This window comes from Nyctereutes procyonoides, unplaced genomic scaffold (assembly GCF_905146905.1).
Source record: "Nyctereutes procyonoides isolate TBG_1078 unplaced genomic scaffold, NYPRO_anot_genome, whole genome shotgun sequence".
Lineage (NCBI taxonomy): Eukaryota > Metazoa > Chordata > Mammalia > Carnivora > Canidae > Nyctereutes > Nyctereutes procyonoides.
Genome location: NW_026575047.1, coordinates 8239323 through 8259518, shown reverse-complemented (window position 1 = coordinate 8259518; position 20196 = coordinate 8239323). Strand labels below are relative to the sequence as shown.

General features: G+C 36.3%; 1 protein-coding gene across 2 annotated transcripts in view; it reads right to left on the bottom strand.

Annotated features, from left to right (window-relative positions):
• STIM2 (stromal interaction molecule 2) overlaps positions 1–20196 on the bottom strand; it is a 140522-nt gene that overhangs the window by 69276 nt on the left and 51050 nt on the right. For both annotated transcript variants that reach the window (XM_055326599.1, XM_055326600.1), the window contains exon 2: positions 9863–9993. In XM_055326599.1, the coding sequence (XP_055182574.1) occupies positions 9863–9993 (131 nt within the window). The remainder of the gene's footprint in view (positions 1–9862; positions 9994–20196) is intronic.

The window sequence follows — 20196 nt, the reverse complement described above, 5'->3', positions numbered from 1 at the left end:
CCAAGAAAAGAAAGAATAAATGAAGATATCAGAGAAGTAGCCAGAAGCAGGAAGAACAACAACAAAAAAAAAAAACGAGCAATTTCTTTTCAATGCTATCTCCCATGCCACCATACTCCAAACAGAATGAATTATTAGCTGTTATGTAAATGAGTACATTATATTCTTGCTTTAATGCTTTTTCCCTCCCCCACCCTTCTTCTTGGTGTGACCCACCCGTCATCTCCACCTGTGAAAACTGTGCCCACTTCCAAAGGCCCATCTCAAGGACTTCTACTCCATGCTTTTCCAGATTTTTCTCAAAAAAATATACACTTTCTCATCTGAGACACAAGAGCAGTTCCATGATTCGGTGTTATATGCCATGACATGCCTTGTATTAGACACACAGCTGCATATGCCCTAGTAGATGGTAAGTTCATGGAAGTCTATGCTTGTTTTTTCATTCTGCTCCATATTCAGTACAGTGCTCTATATATAAATAGGAACTTTAAAACATTAGGTGTTTTTTTTTGTTGTTTTTTAGGTGTGTTTTGTTTTTAAATGAATGCTCAACAACGCCCTTAGGAACCTAGGCATATTTCCCAAGCCCTTGAAGGAACCAAGTAAAAGAAAATAAAAGAAAAATGAAAACAAAACAAAGCATCTAGTTAATTTTTAAAATAGTTTTTAAATTCCATAAAAATTCCTATACTTCCCTAATTAAGACTTCAAAGAAATTTTAGGAACTTAGGAGATATAAAAATAAAGGTCAGTTGGCAAGGATTAGCAATTAAAGTGAAAGGCTCTCAAATATTTTCTATCAATTATTTGAAACATTTTCAGGATCAAGGCAAAATATTCCTTCATCTTAAAAAGGTTCTCTTTATCAACTGAGTTTAATAGCCTCCAAGTCCTTCAGTCCTTCAGTCCTCCAAGGCTAATAACCCTGTAAAAAGACTGGCAGGTAGGAGGAGTAATAAAAAGAAAGTTATCAACACTTGTTAGTACCAGTACTATGTCAATGCCATGAGCAAAGTCAAGCCAGGCCAGACCCAACAAAGCCAGGATAGAAACCTAAAGGAAATGGGGTACAAAGTAGTCTTTAGGGTGAGTTAAGTAAGGTAGGTTCTCCAGCCATGCTTAAGATAACACTCAAAACAGAAGATGATTCAGAATACAGGAAAAAAGCAGGTATGAAGTCCTAATGAAAGAGCTGACATCAACGCCCAAAGGATTACAACTAAAATTGAGGTCAGTCACAGAAACACAGTTCAAGAATGTAACCAAAGAGATTCTTTTAGAGTCCAGGACTCAAAACTGAACATGAGTTCAAAAACAACTTAGAATTGTGCCTAAACATGCTCAGGAGTGAACAGGAGTTGAGACTGATGGGCTATAGCCCAGTCCGCTGCACTGGGGGACCTAAGGAACATAATCAAAGCCGCCGTCTCATGTATAAAACAGGAATACCACCTGTCTTGCCTATCCCAAAACAACATTGCTGAAGATAATGTGAGACACCATAAATGCTTTATGAACATGATGTTACAATCAACATATGGTGGGGTTATCCTGAGGATAAGAACATTGTACCTTACATCTCCCTGATGTAGCATAGCACTTTTACCACCTTAAGGGCACAAGAACAGCTTTCTGGAGCAAAATAGTCTTCTGAACACCATGTGGTGAGTGACTGCAGCATTTACTTCTGGGAGAAATTCTGACAGGCCAAACACTGGATAGGTAAGTAGGAAAATTTAGACTATTGGATACAATTCTTCAGATATGAGTAACTGGGAAAGCCAAGAACTTCTACTAAAAATGAAAAGAGAAAACAAAACAAAAACAAAAACAAAAAACCAGGGGCATCTGGGTGACTCAGTTAAGCTCTAACTCTTGACTTCAGTTCAGGTCATGACCTTAAGATAGTGGGATCAAGCTCCACACTCAGCATGGAGTCTGCTTGAGATTTTCTCTTTTCCTCTCTCTCTGCCCCTTCTCCCACTTGTGCTAAATAAATAAATAAATTTTAAAAATTAATAAATTCTAGAAATCAAGGAAAGGGTCAATGAGTTTTATTTTAAAATAAAATAAAAATAAAATTTAAAAATATTGTTAAACTATTATTTCTAGAGAACAAAAAGACAAAAAAAATCACTTAACTCTAGGAAAAATAGAATTATGCCAAAGTCTCTTTCATGTTACTAGAAAACAAGGTGCCCCACACATAAAGACTTAGCATGATAAACCGAATTGAAATAGATCAAAGCTTTACTAATAGCACAATCCTTGGCACAAAACTTGGATCAATTTAATAGCCACTTAGTGAAGTGAGCAAGACATAGACAAAGGTCATTACAGTGGAAAGTAGACTGTGGTAAGACATAGATTGAGTTAATTATATGGCCCCATTTGCCTAGGACAGTCCTCATTTATGCCTGTCATCCTGGTGTAATTATTAAAATGAAAGGCTCTCAAATATTTTCTATCAATTATTTGAAACATTTTCAGGATCAAGGCAAAATATTCCTTCATCTTAAAAAGGTTCTCTTTATCAACTGAGTTTAATAGCCTTATAGTTTCAGTCCTCCAGGGCTAATAACCCTGTAAAAAGACTGGCAGGTAGGAGGAGTAATAAAAAGAAATACTCTTTTACTTTCAAAAGTATGCCAGTTTGAATGATGAATTATGTCACCTTATCCAAAACAACAACAATTATAAGGCAGATAGAATTAATATTACAGTAAAGGTACAATTTTATTTAATTCATTTGTGAAAGAGGAATAGATAGGTTTTGTACACTGAAACTCAGATTTTTTTAGAAGATGAGACAATATGCGAAGTGTGCTAAACTCTCAAAAAAATATATTACATAAATGCAATGCCATGCTGTGATCCGAAAATGCCTAGGGGAGGAGAGGAGCAGGACTGGCTGTACAGTCAGGCTGGAACTGAAGCAGTACAGACACAGATCCTGATTCACACCCCTGCTGCTCTTCCCCCTTCCAGTGTGTAACAGTATTTAATACGAAACTCCTTTTAAGGAAAATGAAAAACTAATGTTAACAGGAATGGGAAAGGACTTTTTTTAGTGAAAACGTTTCAGATATTCTGATATTCTGACTAAATAAAGTGGAAATCATTTGGAGAAGAGGGGCTAAAAGATTTACTAGTGGAAGCAGGGGTTGTAGTAACCTCCCAGAAAAGAGGCCAAAGGTATTGGGTTGAATGTTTTAAGGTCATAAGATGATTTCAAAAGTTTTTGCTATAGATCATTCATTCTCAGTTTATAAACTGGTAGTATCTAAGAGTATGTGTATTTGCCATTTGAAACACATCTTTCCACAGAAACTTACTTTAAGTACCTACCTACTTACTACAGTACAAAAGCCCATTAATCCATATGTACTGAACTAGATAATACCCATGGTGTTTCTCAAATGACATCCCACTAAATACACATCAAGAAGAGGGTATATCCATTTAATACATCAGAGTCAGAGCGGGAGAGGCAAGACCATCTGAATGGCAAGACATGGTAGGGTAGGAGTAAGTCTTCTGGTTTCTATGGTGGTTGCTTTGAGGGACAAGAAAATACATGAATAGAAACAGGCTAGGAGAGGGGTGCCTGCGTGGCCCAGTCAGTTAGGCGTCCGACTCTTTTTTTTTTTTAATTTTTATTTATTTATGATAGCCACACACAGAGAGAGAGAGAGAGAGAGGCAGAGACATAGGCAGAAGGAGAAGCAGGCTCCATGCACCGGGAGCCCCATGTGGGATTTGATCCTGGGTCTCCAGGATTGTGCCCTGGGCCAAAGGCAGGCACTAAACCGCTGCGCCACCCAGGGATCCCGGCGTCCGACTCAGGTCTTGATCTCAGGGTTGCAAGTTCAGGCCCCATATTTGGCCCAATGCTGGGCATGGAGCCAATTTAAAAACATTTTTAATAAAAAATATAAAGAGATAGATAGATAGATGGATGGAAGGAAGGAAGGAAGGAAGGAAGGAAGGAAGGAAGGAAGGAAGGAAGGAAGGAAGGAGTCAGTCTGGGAGAATCCGTTCTTACCAAATATCATAAACAGAAAAATAATAGCAGTTGGTAAATTAACTGGAAAAGCAAGACACAGAGAAGGAAGCCCAGTAAAGAGACACTACAATTGTCAAGACAAGACATAAAGAGCCTGGATATTCAACTAAAGTGCTGAAGCAAGGAAACAAACTTAGAACTCAAGAAATATCCTAAGTACAACTATAAAATAATAAAGACACTTTCTCAAGATCTGTCTCAATAATTTAGACAAGGATTCTTAACCAGTCTAGGTTACAGAATAATTTTACTTTTTAATGAAAGCAAAGAATCCTCCTCCCACCAAAATAGATGCACACCCTGCTTTCCAGTAACAATTAATATATTACTATAATAATTACTGTGTCACACGTTTACAACTTCCAGTAGAGCATATTAAGAAAATTTTAAGGTAGAACTTGGGCAAAGTGAAATCACAAAGTACAGGGGCAGGAAACAAAATATTTTATAAGATCATTACAATAGCCAAATACAAATATTATGCCTGAAATTATAAAAACTGCTATAAAGGTATAGTCCAGGGACACATGGGTGGCTCAGTGGTTGAGCCTCTGCCTTTGGCTCAGGTCGTGATCCTGGGGTCCTGGGATCAAGTCCCACATCAGGCTTCCTGCAGGGAGCCTGCTTCTCCCTCTGCCTGTCTCTGCCTCTCTCTCTGCATGTCTCTCATGAATAAATAAATAAAATAGTTTTAAAAAAAGAAAAGTATAGTGCAAAAACAACTCTAAGACTTATTAAAGGATAATGTGGGCATCAGAATCACCAGAAGACTTGTTAAGATACAGATTTCTGGGCCCCACTGCCACATTTCTCACTCAGTAGGTGTGGGATGGGTCCTGAGAATTTGCATTTCCAAAAGTTGCTGCTTTGTTCAGGGAACATACTTTGATTGATTTTTAGCGATCTCTCTCTCTGAGAGCTCCCTCCCACTCTGAGGGAAGCCCACTGCCATATTACGAGCTGCCCTGTGGAGAGAGCCATGTGGCAGGTTAACTGTTACTTCCAACCAACAACCAGTGAAGACCTGTGGGGCCAAGAGCCACATGAGTAGGCGCTGAAGTGGATCCACCACGTATCAGGTCTTGAGGAAATTACAATACCAGCTGACATCTTAATAGCAGCTTCAACAAAAGATCCAGAAGACCCAATTGAGCTGCACCTAGATTTCAGACCCAAAGAAACTGAGATGATAAACATACGCTGCTGTAAGCCACCAAGTTTGGGGCAGGGAGGGAATTTGTTACTTGGCAAACGATACTACCTAAGTTAAAATCTTAACTTAAAATGTTCAGTAAAAAAAAAAAAAAATACATGCATTTATTCCTTTGGAAATAGTATTCCACATAATTCAAAACCCATTGATACTATTTTAAAGAGTAGATTTTTCTAACCCTACTTTTGCCTACTGTAGCAACTGTCCTTGTTTCACACACACCCATCTATGCTGTTATGAAGTCTTCTAAGAAGTGTATAGACAAATGATGACAGAAGTGCTTTTCAGGCAGATTAGCTAAATGTAAGAAAAACTGAAATACCAGGTACAACCAGGTTTTTAATATAAGTTGGTTTTTAAATAAATTAATTATATATATGTGTATATATATATATATATATATATATATCAAACTGATAACATAAATTAAAACTACTTATTCCAAATGACATCAGTAAAAGGTAAGCATAGATTAAAAGGAAGAAAAATTAGGGAAAAAATGATTTTTAAATTTTTCTTTAAAAAGAGGAAAAGTAAAAACAAATGAAGTTCATACACACTAGAAACTGTAATAAAGTTTTCAGTCACAAAGCAGACAGTAACAATGTAAATTCTCATTGCTTCTTACACTGTGTTCAGGTCAATGAAACCATTCATTTCTCTTATTTAAAGTATTTCTTAATCAAGTACCTACACCTTCCAAAATATCTTCAATATTGGCAGAATAGAGGAACTTGACTGTAATCAAAAACTCAATCTAAACAGGTCACAGACTGAGCATACACTGACATCTAATCTTTTTTGATAGTGGGCCAGAAGACAATGACCTGAAGAGCAAAAGCTTAACATCCTGTTCCTTATCTAATACACTCATGTCCTCTGTTTTCAATTTGAGAATAGCTCTGAAAAATTGCCAAATATTTACTCTCTTACTTGTCCAAGTACTGCATACAATATACACTTTAAATGTTACCCTCCCAATGAGGCCTACTGAGAGCATCCTATTCAAAATTACAGCTACCCATCATCGATCTGTCCTCATCCCCCTCTTTCCTGCTTATTTTGTTTGTTTGTCTGCCTTTTCACAAGCATCCAACAGAATGTCCACTTAAGGGCTTGAAGATTTATGTGGGACTCTGTTTTGTATTTGAGTATCCAGCAAAAACAGATCTTCAAATATAAACTCAATATTAAGTGCATGAATAAATTAGAAGAGTAAATGTGGGATCCCTGGGTGGCACAGTGGTTTGGCGCCTGCCTTTGGCCCAGGGCGCGATCCTGGAGACCCGGGATCGAATCCCACGTCGGGCTCCCGGTGCATGGAGCCTGCTTCTCCCTCTGCCTGTGTCTCTGCCTCTCTCTCTCTCTCTCTCTCTCTCTCTCTGTATGTGACTATCATAAATAAATATAAAAAAAAATAAAAATTAAAAAAAAAGAGTAAATGCTTTCTTATATATATGACCAAAAACAAAAACAAAAGCAGAAGCAGAAGCACTAAAGAGGAAAAAATTAAGTTTTCAAGTAACATTTTCAAATGCTCAATATTTTTCTAAATTTAAAAAAAAGTAACATTTTAAGCCAAAAATCACAAGAAATTAAGTACTTTAATTTTTTTAATTTTAAGGTTTCCTATTAAACTCATGAAGTTTTCTAATGATGATTGCTAGAAGCCCATAATGATATTACCATTTACTTCTTTAAAGAAGAGACACTTCAACAAGAAACACAATCAAGATGTAGCTATGCTGAACAGAAGGCACTGAAATAGTCCAAGAACCACAGAATTAACAACTCATCCCTTAAAGCCTACAACATGCCACAGTCTAAATCAGTACCTCCAATACAAATCAATTTAATCTATACATGGGATGTTACATTTTTTAGAAGTCACATTAAAAAATAAAAAGAAACGTGACTTTAGTTTTATATCATATTTTATGTAATCCAGTATGTCCATAATACTATCATTTCCAACAGGTAATCAATATTTTAAAGTCTAAATATTTTAATTTTTCTCATATTCAAAATTTGAAATGTATTTTACACTTATCTCAATTTTAAGCACCCAACAGCCAAATATAGCTAGTAGCTACCATACAGGATGCTGTAAGGTACTAATAAAATATAAAGACATACTTTATTTGCTTTTGAAAATTAATATTAGAAGAAATACGGAGAGAAGAATAACATGTCCTATTTCTAAACATTAAAGCTCACCTATCATACTCACAGAGTTCTAAGTTCTTTTAACATAAACTTTACATTTTAACATATAAGGTTTTTAATTCTAACTTTTATTATAAAATGTTTAGAATTCCACTGAAATTTAAAAGACTCAAGATGTATTCCACTGAAGTATAAATTATATAGCCATGCTTGCTTACTTTGGCACAGTAATAATGATAACACTTCACACATTTGAGCATTTAATATCTGATGATGAGGTTAAAAAGATTAAAATAACTTGTAATTTGAGGAACTATTATGCAATCAGATACATTTAAATAGGCTGTCAAATACCTGCATAAGCTTACTTAATCCTTCTCTGTCTATATATTATACACAAGTTTAACAGATCTTTCCTTGGAAGGTATTTTTAATAATTAAAAAAATGTGAATTTTTGCTCTTTTTTTTTTTTTTAGATTTAAATGTTTCTGTAATTGTGATATGATATTGTGATATTTGGTCTTTGTCCTTGGTTCCTGGCACAGAGCTCTTCAAATCCTTGGAACTTCCTGACTGTAAGGGGGGTATTTTGCCCCTTTTGATCACACCTGAGTTCATGCTAAAAGAGGACTTAGAACAGGGCCTCTCAATCACCCTGGGATGGGGCTAGTCAGCAGAAAGACCAAATGATTAGAGGGTTAGGATTTTCAGTCCCACCCACCTGACCACTGAGAAAATTGAGTTCTGTAAAAACAGAGAAATCTATTCCATGCTTTTTCCTCTTAGCTTCTGGTGTCACCAGTAATCCTTGCCATTTCCTGACTTGTGGCTCCATAACTCCAATCTCTGCCTCCACTGTCATAGGTTCATCTTTTCCCCAGTGTCTGTGTCACCATGTGGTGCTCTCCTCTCTTACACAGATACCAGTCCTATTGGATTAAGGGTCTACACTACTCCAGTATAGCCCTATCATAACTAATTACATCTGAAATTACCCTGCTTCCAAATAAGATCACATTCTAAGTTACTGGAAGTTAAGACTTCAAAATATGATTTTTTGTGGGGGATACATTTTAACCTGTAACTTGGACCTTTACAAAAAAAGTCTGATGACACCTGACTGAAAAGAATTAAAACTAGGGAGAAGTAGGTCTAGAAGTGCTACTGAACAGTGAGAGATTGTTCACTGTTCTCTCACTGAGGAGGGGAGCTGGGATTTTATTTTAGACAAACTAACTTGAAAGCAAAAGAGCGAGCCCCCAAAAAACGTCAAGCAGAAAACAATATATGTAGGTCAGGAATCTGCACCGGCTTAGTGATGCAAGAATCAACTGCAGCCTACAAAAGGATGAGCATTCCCAAGGTAAACCTATTACAGAGGAGGTCAAGAATTAACCTTTAGAGAATGCTACCATTAGTTAACAATGTGATTAGAGAATGCCACTGTTACGTAACTTTAAATGATGATGAAGAAAAATGTAATTTAGTATCATATAAACTAAAAGAGAAGCATCTCAATCATGACAAATTTAAGAAAGAGATTGAAGAGGCCTAAAAAACCAACAAGGGTCTTGGCTAGAGTAAGACTCCAACCAAATAAAGAAAAAGACTTCTACTGAGAAACTAAGAGGGATCTACACAGATGTGAAGGGGAAAATGATAATGCTTAAGAAATAAAATATGATTTATTTGTACAGTAAGTACAGATTACATAGATGACCCCCAATAAATCACATCTCCTGGCATTCATGCCCTTATATAATTTTCTCCCACCCAGTCTGTGAGCTAGCCAAATAACTTGTTTTAAGCCAATTTGATATTAACAGGCACTGGCAAGCAGAAGCATGACAAGCACTTTCACACAAGAACTTGTTTTCCTGGAACACTATCCCTTGGAAGCCAGCTGCCATGCTGTAAGGAAGCTTGAGCTAGATTCTGAATGATGAGAGGTCACATGGGGAGAGACTGCAAAGGCTGGGAAGCCATCATTCCAGCCCCAGCAGAATACAACCTCCACAGTGACCTCAGCCCATAAAAGAGAGGAATGGAAAATGTACCCAGCTGAGCCCAGTTAACCTAGAGGATCAGGAGAAATGATTAAAAAATAAATAAAAATTTAAAAAAGACTGTTGTCATCCTAAGCCACTAAGCTTTGTGGTGGTTTGTAAAGCAGTGATAGATAATAACCAATAGAACAGGATGTATGCTTGATAAATGCAAGAACATGAGACTGAGGATTCTTATAAAAGTGGGAAGACTTGTATATGCATGAAGAAAAAAGGAAAACCATGTATATACAAAGGGTAAAATTAGAATGCAAAGAGAAAAACTAAAGATACTAAAGATGAAGTGTACTCACAAGATGAATAATGGGAAAATTTAAGAGAATTAACAGGGAAAGCTTTCCACCTACTTCATCACTTTCATCTACTTCAATTCCACCATCTTTGTCGTCATCCATCTGTTTATGTATTGTCTGAAGAGCTTCCAGACTGAATCTGTCTTCTTCTGTGAAGCATGGTGGACTCAGTGACAGGCAGGGATCTGAAACAGAATAAAAGGGGCCATCACTAACTCACTATACCAAAACGTAGGCTATAGTTAAGAGAATATAATTTAAAAGAAAAATAACAAATTAAATTTCAGACTAAGTCAAATCAAAAGGTTTTTAAAAGTCTAGCAGTCACCGAAAGTATAATATATGAACACAACTCACTAAAAATACGTAACTTAATTCAATGAATAATAGGCAATTACAACCACAAGTAACTCCAGTACTGACTTCAAGCCGCCTGCATTCTTCACATCTTGAACCACTTTCTTTTTTTTTTTTTAAGATTTTATTTATTTATTCATGAGAGACAGAGACAGAGAGAGAGAGAGAGAGAGAGAGAGAGAGAGGCAGAGACACAGGCAGAAGGAGAAGCAGGCTCCATACAGGAAGCCCGATGTGGGACTTGATCCCGGGACTCCAAGATCACGCCCTGGGCCAAAGGCAGGCACTAAACCGCTAAGCCACCCAGGGATTCCCACTTATTCCCCCTCACCAAAAATAGAACCCCCTCCTAAAAAACAAAAATGAAAACAAAAACAAAAACTAAAAACCACAGAATACAAAGCCCTATTTTTGAAGAATTCAGTTTAATTAAAATGTGAATCCTAGGAAAATACCTCAGAGAATACAGAGAAAGGGATATACAGAAGAGTCACATGATACTTAGAAACTTTTTTTCACTTTTCTATTTAAAAATCAGAGCCTACCCATATGAATACCTTTTAAAATACATAAATTTAACAAGGCAAAACTGAAGAAAAAGACTGAATTTTTAAAAATCATATTCATTTTTTTAATATATATTTATTGGTTAAACCTGTTTGTATGGTAAATATATAAATTTCTACATTCAGGCTTTTAAAACCTAACTAACTTAGAGACAATTTAAGGCTTTTCGAACCTTAAAATTGAATTAATAAAAGTTAACTGTTGACACTAAAATGAAAAAATTCTGCCAAAATTTCACTTACACCCTATCTGACCGACTGGAGGACTGAAGTTCAAGGACTTCTAACTATTTTACCAGGTCACTAAAATACCCTTTTTAACATCATCAGATCCACATGTATTCCAGAAATAGACATAGCCTGGTCTTCTCAACATAGTTAAAAATCTACTTTATCATTCTGGCCCTGTTATAAATTAACTGCCTGATTTTGTATAAATCACTTGTCCTTGTGTCTTAGTTACCACACCTCTAAAATAAAGTAGTCAAGATATGTACTAAGATCTACTACAGTTAGAATGGCCTAAGAAATAATCTAATTCTGTGCTTAGGAAAAAAAATTGCAAGAAGCCACTACTGGAAACCAATTAATGGTTTTTTGGGTTTTTTCTTTTTTTAATAATGCAAATCTGTATTACCTGCATGTTCCAGTTGTAACTCATTTTGGGAAGTTAACATTTTTAATAGTTTTAATTCAAAATCTAATTTTAATTTCTTTAGTCTTAGAAGAGAAGCAAAGAGAAAAGGAAACTTTAAAAGGGGAAACACAATCCTAAATTATATGTTGCGTGCACATGTGTGTGTCTATGTGTGTGGTGTGTGTGTGTGTATGCGTGTGTATTTAAAACTCTAATCAAGGTTTGCTAAAACCTAAGAACTTACAGGCACAATGGTCTATTATGATCCCTACTTCACAAAACAACCAGAACCCTGATATTCCTACAAGTTCACATTCATTTGTACTTATTTTGAATGAATGTGAAGTAAAAAGATAAGCTCCCACGTTACCATAATACATGGAATAAAGAGGACCTGAATACAATATGTTACTGCCTCCAGCAGACCTATTTTTTACATACTTCATTTTGCTAATAAATATATGAAGTGAAAATGTTATTGCAATGATTATACAAGGGTTAGCATTGATTAAATAGGCTTTGTTTTTTTTTTAATTTTTATTTATTTATGATAGTCACAGAGAGAGAGAGAGAGAGAGGCGCAGAGACATAGGCAGAGGGAGAAGCAGGCTCCATGCACCGGGAGCCCGACGTGGGATTCGATCCTGGGTCTCCAGGATTGCGCCCTGGGCCAAAGGCAGGTGCCAAACCGCTGCGCCACCCAGGGATCCCTAAATAGGCTTTGTTATTAACTGTGTCAAAATCTAAAAGAAGTGAATGATGAAGGCTCTAAAAACTTTATAAAGCTTTAAAAGAAAATTAGGAGGAACATATGATCTGAAGAAATTCATATAAAAATAAAATTGGTATTTTTGTACTTAAAATTAATTTATTTAATAAAACACTACCTTTGGAGGTCTGTTTCAGGATGTAACTTCTCCAGAAGAGTTTCTGTACAATACCTGTACTATCTTCTAGGGATTAGTTCCTTCTCTAAACACTAGTCCATCCACTCAACAAACATCTATTGATCATCTACATGTGTCAGGCACTGGAAATACCGTAATGAAAAAAGAAATAAAAATTCCTCACTAGCAGCATCGTGGGGAAGGTGAGTATAATAAGATAAATAAGTAAAAGGTAGAGCATGTTGGCAGTGGTAAATATTAAGGAGAAAAATAAAGAGAAGATCTGAAATGCCAAGGAACTTGAAATCTGATTATATTTTATTCTCAAATCATTCAACCTAAGTCCTCTTTTGATGTTGTACTTTATCAATCTCTAACTGCTTCATGGGTCATTTTGCCTACACAACTGAACTTATGAAAAAAGCAGAAACCATGTACTATTTCTCATGCTCATAATACTCAGGACTTAGCTAGGCAATTTTATGTCTCTGATAAATTGTTACTTCATACAGTAACTCAATCATAAACTTCTAGGCTTCTATACTGTGCAAACTAATGACAGGCATGAGGAATTAAAAGAGATATTAAGAGTATCCTGTACTCAAAAAAAGCTCACAGTCTAGTGAGAAGGGAAGCATGTGGACTACTATATTAGGTTAGGAACAACTGAACACACTACTTGCATGGTTTTAGAGGAGATGAGGGAAAGAAATGCCACTGGTTAGTATGTCTGGAGTACAAAGAATATATGGAAAAAAGAAAAGAGATCAAGTAAAAGATTGGTAAGAAGGGGCCAGATCTCTAAGAGTCGTTTTCCAAACTAAGGAATTTGAATTTTTATACTGAAAACTATGAGAAGCCCATAGATTTTCAAGAAGCCTAACACAATCAGATTCGCTATAGAAAGATCATTCTGGTGACAGTGGAAAATAGAATGGAGGCAAGGCTAGGAGGCACAGCTGTCAGGAAGTGCTACTGTAATCCTAGCAGCATGCAATACTCCCTACCTCCAAGGAATGGAGGAGGGAAATGATGAACATTGCTCTAGGATTTGGTGTTTTGCCATACTGGAGCAGAAGGAAAGGAAAGATAGGAGTTGAAGTTACGGCAAGAGGATCCATTTCCTTAAATAAAATTTTATCTCCTTTTGGTACAGTGATGTAAAGACTACAAATCTAACTTAGAATAGTTGAGAATTCTGAACCCCATTACCTGTTCTAAAGTCTTTTTCACTTCTTTCTCAATTGTTTCTCTTCTAGGTTAATTCAGCACAAGTCATCATTTTAACTCAAATTAGCTGACCTAAATTTATTTTCAAATACACAATCTATTACAAAAGATCTGTGTATATAATGAATCTGGTATAATGGTTTCAAAGACAACTGCCAAAATACCAAAATGGTTCTCCTTTGCCAACATCTCATTGATACCTACATTACCCACCCAAAATGCACCAGCGCATATCATGTACTCCATAACCAGAAACATGTTTCAGATATCTAAACTGAATTTATTTGTTCAGTTAAACATGATATGGAGTTCCTAATAATGTGCCAGACCCAGTGCTTGATGCTGGACAGCCACATGACAAGACAAATTTCCTCTGCTCCATGCCCTCACTTTTTGTTAAATGCAATACAGTGTGACAATCTTTTTAGCATTGTACAATGAGCATTCCTTTCTTTTCTCTGAATCAAGAACAGCACTTTCTACTAAAGAAAAAGAAATCAGCCGAAACAATAAAACTTAACCAAAGTCAGCAACCAACACCACTCTTAAATTCCAACTGGTCTTCCTCTCCTCAAGGCCAAACAAATGCTGGGTCTGATTCTGCAGAAATAAAGTTTAATGAACTAAAATGATTTCACCTCGGGCTGTGTGGCTCAGTCGTGTCCGAATCTTGATTTCAGCTCAGGTCATGATCCCACAGTCATGAGACTGGGCCCGTTAATTGGGGTCTGCACTCCACGTGGAGTCTGCTTGAGATTCTCCCTCTCCCTCCACCCCTCCCCATTCTTTCTCTCTAAAATAAGATCTTAAAAAATTTAAATGATTTTACCTAATAAGAAACACCTATTACATTCTAGAACCAATGCTATTTTATGTTCATAACTTAATTCCTACAACCCAGTGTAAGACACATAGTTTCTCCATTTTTCAGAGAGGAAAGGAGATTCATGAGTAACCTGCTCAAGATCACATCCCCAGAAACAGAAGAGCTAGGATTCAAATGAAGTCTTCGGGACTCCAATCCATGCTTCAATGTCAATATAATGAAAGTAAATGGTTCGGTGTCCCAACATCAGAGGAGAATAAAATATTGCTACCACAGATACTGTCAGGACCTGAGGAGCTGAGAATACCAGGAAGCATAAATGTGTCCCACAGAAGGGGATCACTAGACAGTCCATGAACAATATTGAGAATCTAGAATATATATCTATACTTCCTACATTACCTTTTTCATAACATCTCCACTTCAAGTCACACTCCTCTTGAACAAACCTTGATAGCAAGTTTATTACCACAGTGACTGACATATTTATTGAATGATTTAAATATGCATAAATATTAGAAGCCAAATAAATGAATTTCTGAATATAAATTATCTAGCAAATATATAGATGCCAGACTCTAGGTTAGAAGCCAGATATACAAAAAGTAAAACAAGTAAATAAAGTTAAATATGGCAAGTGCAATGACAGATGTATAATAAATATATAACAGTTGCAAAACTAAGGGAATAGTACTATCTAGGACTAGCAAGAAAAAATTCAAGGAGAAGCGATATTTACATTTATTCTTAAAAGTGAGCAAGTGGGGATCCCTGGGTGGCGCAGCGGTTTAGCGCCTGCCTTTGGCCCAGGGCGCGATCCTGGGGACCCGGGATCGAATCCCACGTCGGGCTCCCGGTGCATGGAGCCTGCTTCTCCCTCTGCCTGTGTCTCTGCCTCTCTCTCTCTATCTGTGTGATTGTCATAAATAAATAAAAATAAATAAATAAAAAATATTAAAAAAGTGAGCAAGTGTTCTCTAGGAAGACATGCAGAGGCAGGAACATAATCTGCTAATAGTTATTATACTAACAAAATAATGATGACAATAATTACTAATTACAGTGTGTCTATTATATCCAACTACATATAAATTACATATTATACATTTGACTTTCCTAGAAAGTAAGCACTATTATTCTCATTTAATTGAATAACTAAGAGAAAAAACAAGATCAGTGAGGGCGAGATTATAAAGGAATTATTCTCAAAGTGAAAATAAAGGAGAAAAATTATTAATGCACACTTAATAATAAATATTACTCACTGAAAGCTCCTGCTTATAGTTTCCTTGGCCTGCAAAGTTCTTCTCCCAAATCCACCCAGTTGGGTAACTGTTTTCATTCAAAGTCAAATTTGTTTCTCCTCAAAGGCTATCTTATTTCCCTATCTAAAACAGCCTTTGCTTTGATTCCCTCTTCCTGTATTGTTCTTCAGAGACTGTATCACAGTGCATTATATTATATATTTATGTATTTGCTTACTGTCCAACTCCCCCACTGTAACACAATCACGAGATTATAGGCTTTTGTTCTGATCACTGCTCTTTCCTAAGTGCCTAGAACAGTGTCTGGCTCACAGCAAGTGCTCAAAAAACATTTGTTTACTTAATCACTAACCTAATTGGTTTTCAATATAAATGTATGAAAGACAGAAACCTTTCAAGAAATTACATGGCTGATGAAAAAACTAAAATGTAGGGAATGACAGAACTTTTTACCTTTATGACACTATATTAAATCTACTTAGTAGAAATCTATTAACATTACTGCTTCAATTAAAATCATTCAATGGCCCCCTAGAACCTAAAGTCTATTTACTCATCATCAAATATTAATGTTTAAATATCTATTGAACAAAATATAGAACATATTATCCAATAATAATCAAGGGAAACTTTAATAAAATATTTAAGATTATCTTTCTCAAGGCTTTTACACTCACAATAAAGATGAGACTTTATAGGGGAAAAGACTAAGCAAATTTTATTGATTACTATATATTATTACTAATATATATGTATATTATTATTATACATTATTACACCTAATAAATAATGATGCCTGACTTTAAATGTAAGCAATTACATTTTTGGTGGCATTAAGAAAGGGAAATTGGATTTTAATAAATGGGATTAGAAAAAAGAAAAAAACAAGAACTCAAACAGGCAGTAAGAGGAGCTCTGGGACCCACAAAGAGTAGTTTGACTAACTGACGGATTCTCAACTGAAAGTGCCACTCAGTGCTTTGCCTTCCCCCTCCCACTCACCTCTCTACACTGCTGCTATGGACAGCCAGTTGGAGGGGTATGGAGACCAAGAACGTTAAGCAACTAGAATGCATGGGGCCAATTCCACAGAACAGAGAGCGCCTAGTCCTCAACTATGCCAACAGTTGCCCCAAAGAGAGAAAGAAAACACTGGCTGGCAACTGATGGATGGAGGAGCAGCAGGATATGAATCTGCAAAGACAGCCTGGAGTTATCAGTGACGGACAATGAATCTCTGAAAGAGGTGTCTAAAAGAAGCCATTGATTTTTAAGTAGAACTGTAACATAACGACAAATGTAATAGAAATTACAACTTCTATTTTGTGTAGTGCTTTCAAGGTCAAAATGTTTTCCCATATAGTCAGTTTTATTTTAATCTAGGGAAGAAACCACAGCTTTAGTTTACATACTTGTTACCAATGAGTGTCTGTTCCAACAGTCCAGGCAGGAAGTAAAAGAATAGAAGCCACAATCATGGCAATGAAGATAGAAAGAAAAGGTCATAGGGAAGTAACAACTGAATGTAATCAAAGAAAGGGGACAAATATAATTGACATTTCAGACCTACAAGTCCAGGCAAAAAAAAAAAAAAAAAAAAATGCTCGGCCCAACCAGACAACATAGTTACAAAATGTGTTAAATGGGATTCCATTCCATTCAGCCTTCCATATTTAAGAGGAATAAATATTAAATATTTATGCCATATCCTTTATTTTCTCGTCCCGTTCAATTGATGTATGTAGAGAATATGGTTTAGAAACTAAGAAAACAAGAGTTTCAGAAGTAACTGCAGCTGAAAAAGTAAATCCAGTCTTTAGAGCTAGTTTCCCTCCTATGATGCCCTTAAGGTCAGCAAATTTCATGCAGAAAAGAACTAAGAAGGGGAGCCAGCCAACTCTTAATCACAAACCAATGACTGTAGCCCATTAACCATGTGCAACATCACAAACTGCCAAGAACTTGGCTTACCATACGGGCAACTATTTATGTGTCTCATGATTAGGATTTTCTTAATTACCACCACTGAAAGAAATTCTTTTTTTTTTTTTTTATTTACTTATGATAGTCACAGAGAGAGAGAGAGAGAGAGAGAGGCAGAGACACAGGCAGAGGGAGAAGCAGGCTCCATGCACCGGGAGCCCGATGTGGGATTCGATCCCGGGTCTCCAGGATTGTGCCCCGGGCCAAAGACAGGCGCCAAACCGCTGCGCCACCCAGGGATCCCTGAAAGAAATTCTTTAAATAAATATTGTTTGTATTTAATACTTCCATTAATACAAAATCCAAATACTTTAAGAATAAATGTTCTCTGAAATCCTCAGAGATAATTCTTTGGTGTCATTTTTCAATAAACTAATGATATGATTCAAACTCAAAAGTAAATAATGTCTTCTGATATCCTCTTTAGGGCAGAGTCTGTTTTATTCCCCTTATATTTCCAGTGTCTAACATACCACCAACACCTAGCATATAGTAGGGTTAATGGATGTTTCTCAAAAAAATCTAATAAATAAATAATAAAGGCCACTGTATACCTTTATAGAGAGAAGTTAGCTTCAACCCATTATCTGTTATATTGTCTGGTATATAGTATTCAAAATATGCCAACATTTATTAAAAGCATATTAAATACCAGAACAAATAAGAAAAAGTTGTAACTAGTATACACAATGATATTTATCGATGCTATAAAAATGCAAGTGGAAGAACTCTAGAATCTGTAATATTTAGTCGTACAATTAAAGTTCACCAGTTAAAGAAAACAAGCCTTTACCAATAGAGGGCTGAGAAACCACTGCAGATGTACCTAATTATGCCCTTAAGTGTTGCACTGAACTGAAAATAAAAGGCCTTTACTTTAAACCACTCCTGACTGATGACTGCCTCTTGGAGCTTGCAATCTCTTTCATCACTGACTTTGTATAAAAAAGTACCTATTAATTAGCCTCGACTCTTAAAAAAAGAAAGAAGTTTCCCGATTATTAGCTAAAAAGTGCCCCCACCCACCCAAAAAAAAAAAAAAAGGCCTCGCACTATACCTTCCAAATGTTTTAAATAGACCATCTGATATAAACTCAGTTGCTGAGGTCCCTTCATCTTTTCCAGGAACATTTTTCTATTTATCATCTTCTGATTATTTCACTTCCACTTATTCCCCAACCCACAAAAAGCATCTTGTCATTGCCACCTCAAACAAACAGTTCCTGCTAATCTCAAAGAGCCTCTCTAAAGGCAGGAGAGAGGAAAGAATGCCTCTGCCTTGAAACTATCATAATATGAAATTCACTTACCAACACACCCCTAATCCAAAAAATATCTATATTTATATTCATGGTTAACCAATACATCCCATCAAAGCATTTAAATAAATGAGTATTCATGCAGCTATATTTCTCTCTGCATTCACTGACAACTGCCTATTTCCATTGTGTTTTAGAAGTTCCTAGAAAGCAGTAATAGACCTTTTTATAACATTAGCTGCATCTATCACATGTGGGAAAATAATGTTGACTAGGCGCAAAAAAGAAAAAAAAAGATAAACAAATGCACTGATTTATTGACTACTAGTTTCCCAGGGTATTATAAACACTAAAATTTCAAATATCGATATTATGTGCACAGATAAGTGCAATAACTTTGCTTACTTTTATTTTTTTTTCTTTTTTAATTTTATGATAGTCACAGAGAGAGAGAGAGAGAGAGGCAGAGACACAGGCAGAGGGAAAAGCAGGCTCCATGCACCGGGAGCCCGATGTGGGATTCGATCCCAGGTCTCCAGGATCGCGCCCTGGGCCAAAGGCAGGCGCCAAACCGCTGCGCCACCCAGGGATCCCTGCTTACTTTTATTTAGTGAGGGAAGACTATAATTCAAAATGACAACCAGAATACTGTGAATGCATGCACCTAAGGATACTGACTTGTATACTTAAAATGGTTACATTTTACATTGTATGTATATTTTACACAATAAAGAAAAAAAGGCTATACCCAAATACAAGCTATAGAGACCAAAGATCATTAACACTATCTTACCGGTATCAATATTTTGAAAGAGAATATTGTTGTTATTGTCTAACATTGATTCAAGAGCAAGACACTGTTTCACTTCTCTCACAGTGCAAGAACTTGATAACCAAGTAAAAAATTAGTATCCCAATTTTACAGAAAGAAAAGTTGAGGAGTCTGCTCAAGGTAAAGAACTTTTTGTTTAAAGATTTGAGAGAGACAGAGAGGGGAGAAGGTGGGGGAAGAACCAAGCCGACTCCGCGCTCAGCACAGAGGCCAACACTGGGCTCACTCTCATGACTCTGAGATGAGACATGAGCTGAAACAGAGTCAGAAGCTTTACCTGACTTCACCACCTAGGCCCCAGGAAAAGAACTTTTCATTCCTTCTCATCCTGCCACTTACTGTACAATCTCAGGAAAGTTATTTAACTTCTTTGCCATAACTCCTGATCTGCAGAAAGGGATTAATAGCAACTTTTGCAAAGTCGATGTTAGAATTAAATGAGACATCTACAGATAAAACACCTAGTACAGTATGTGGCACATATTTGGAACTCAGCAAACAACAAACACTCAGTAGATACCTATTACTATTATCCAGAAAGGTGAA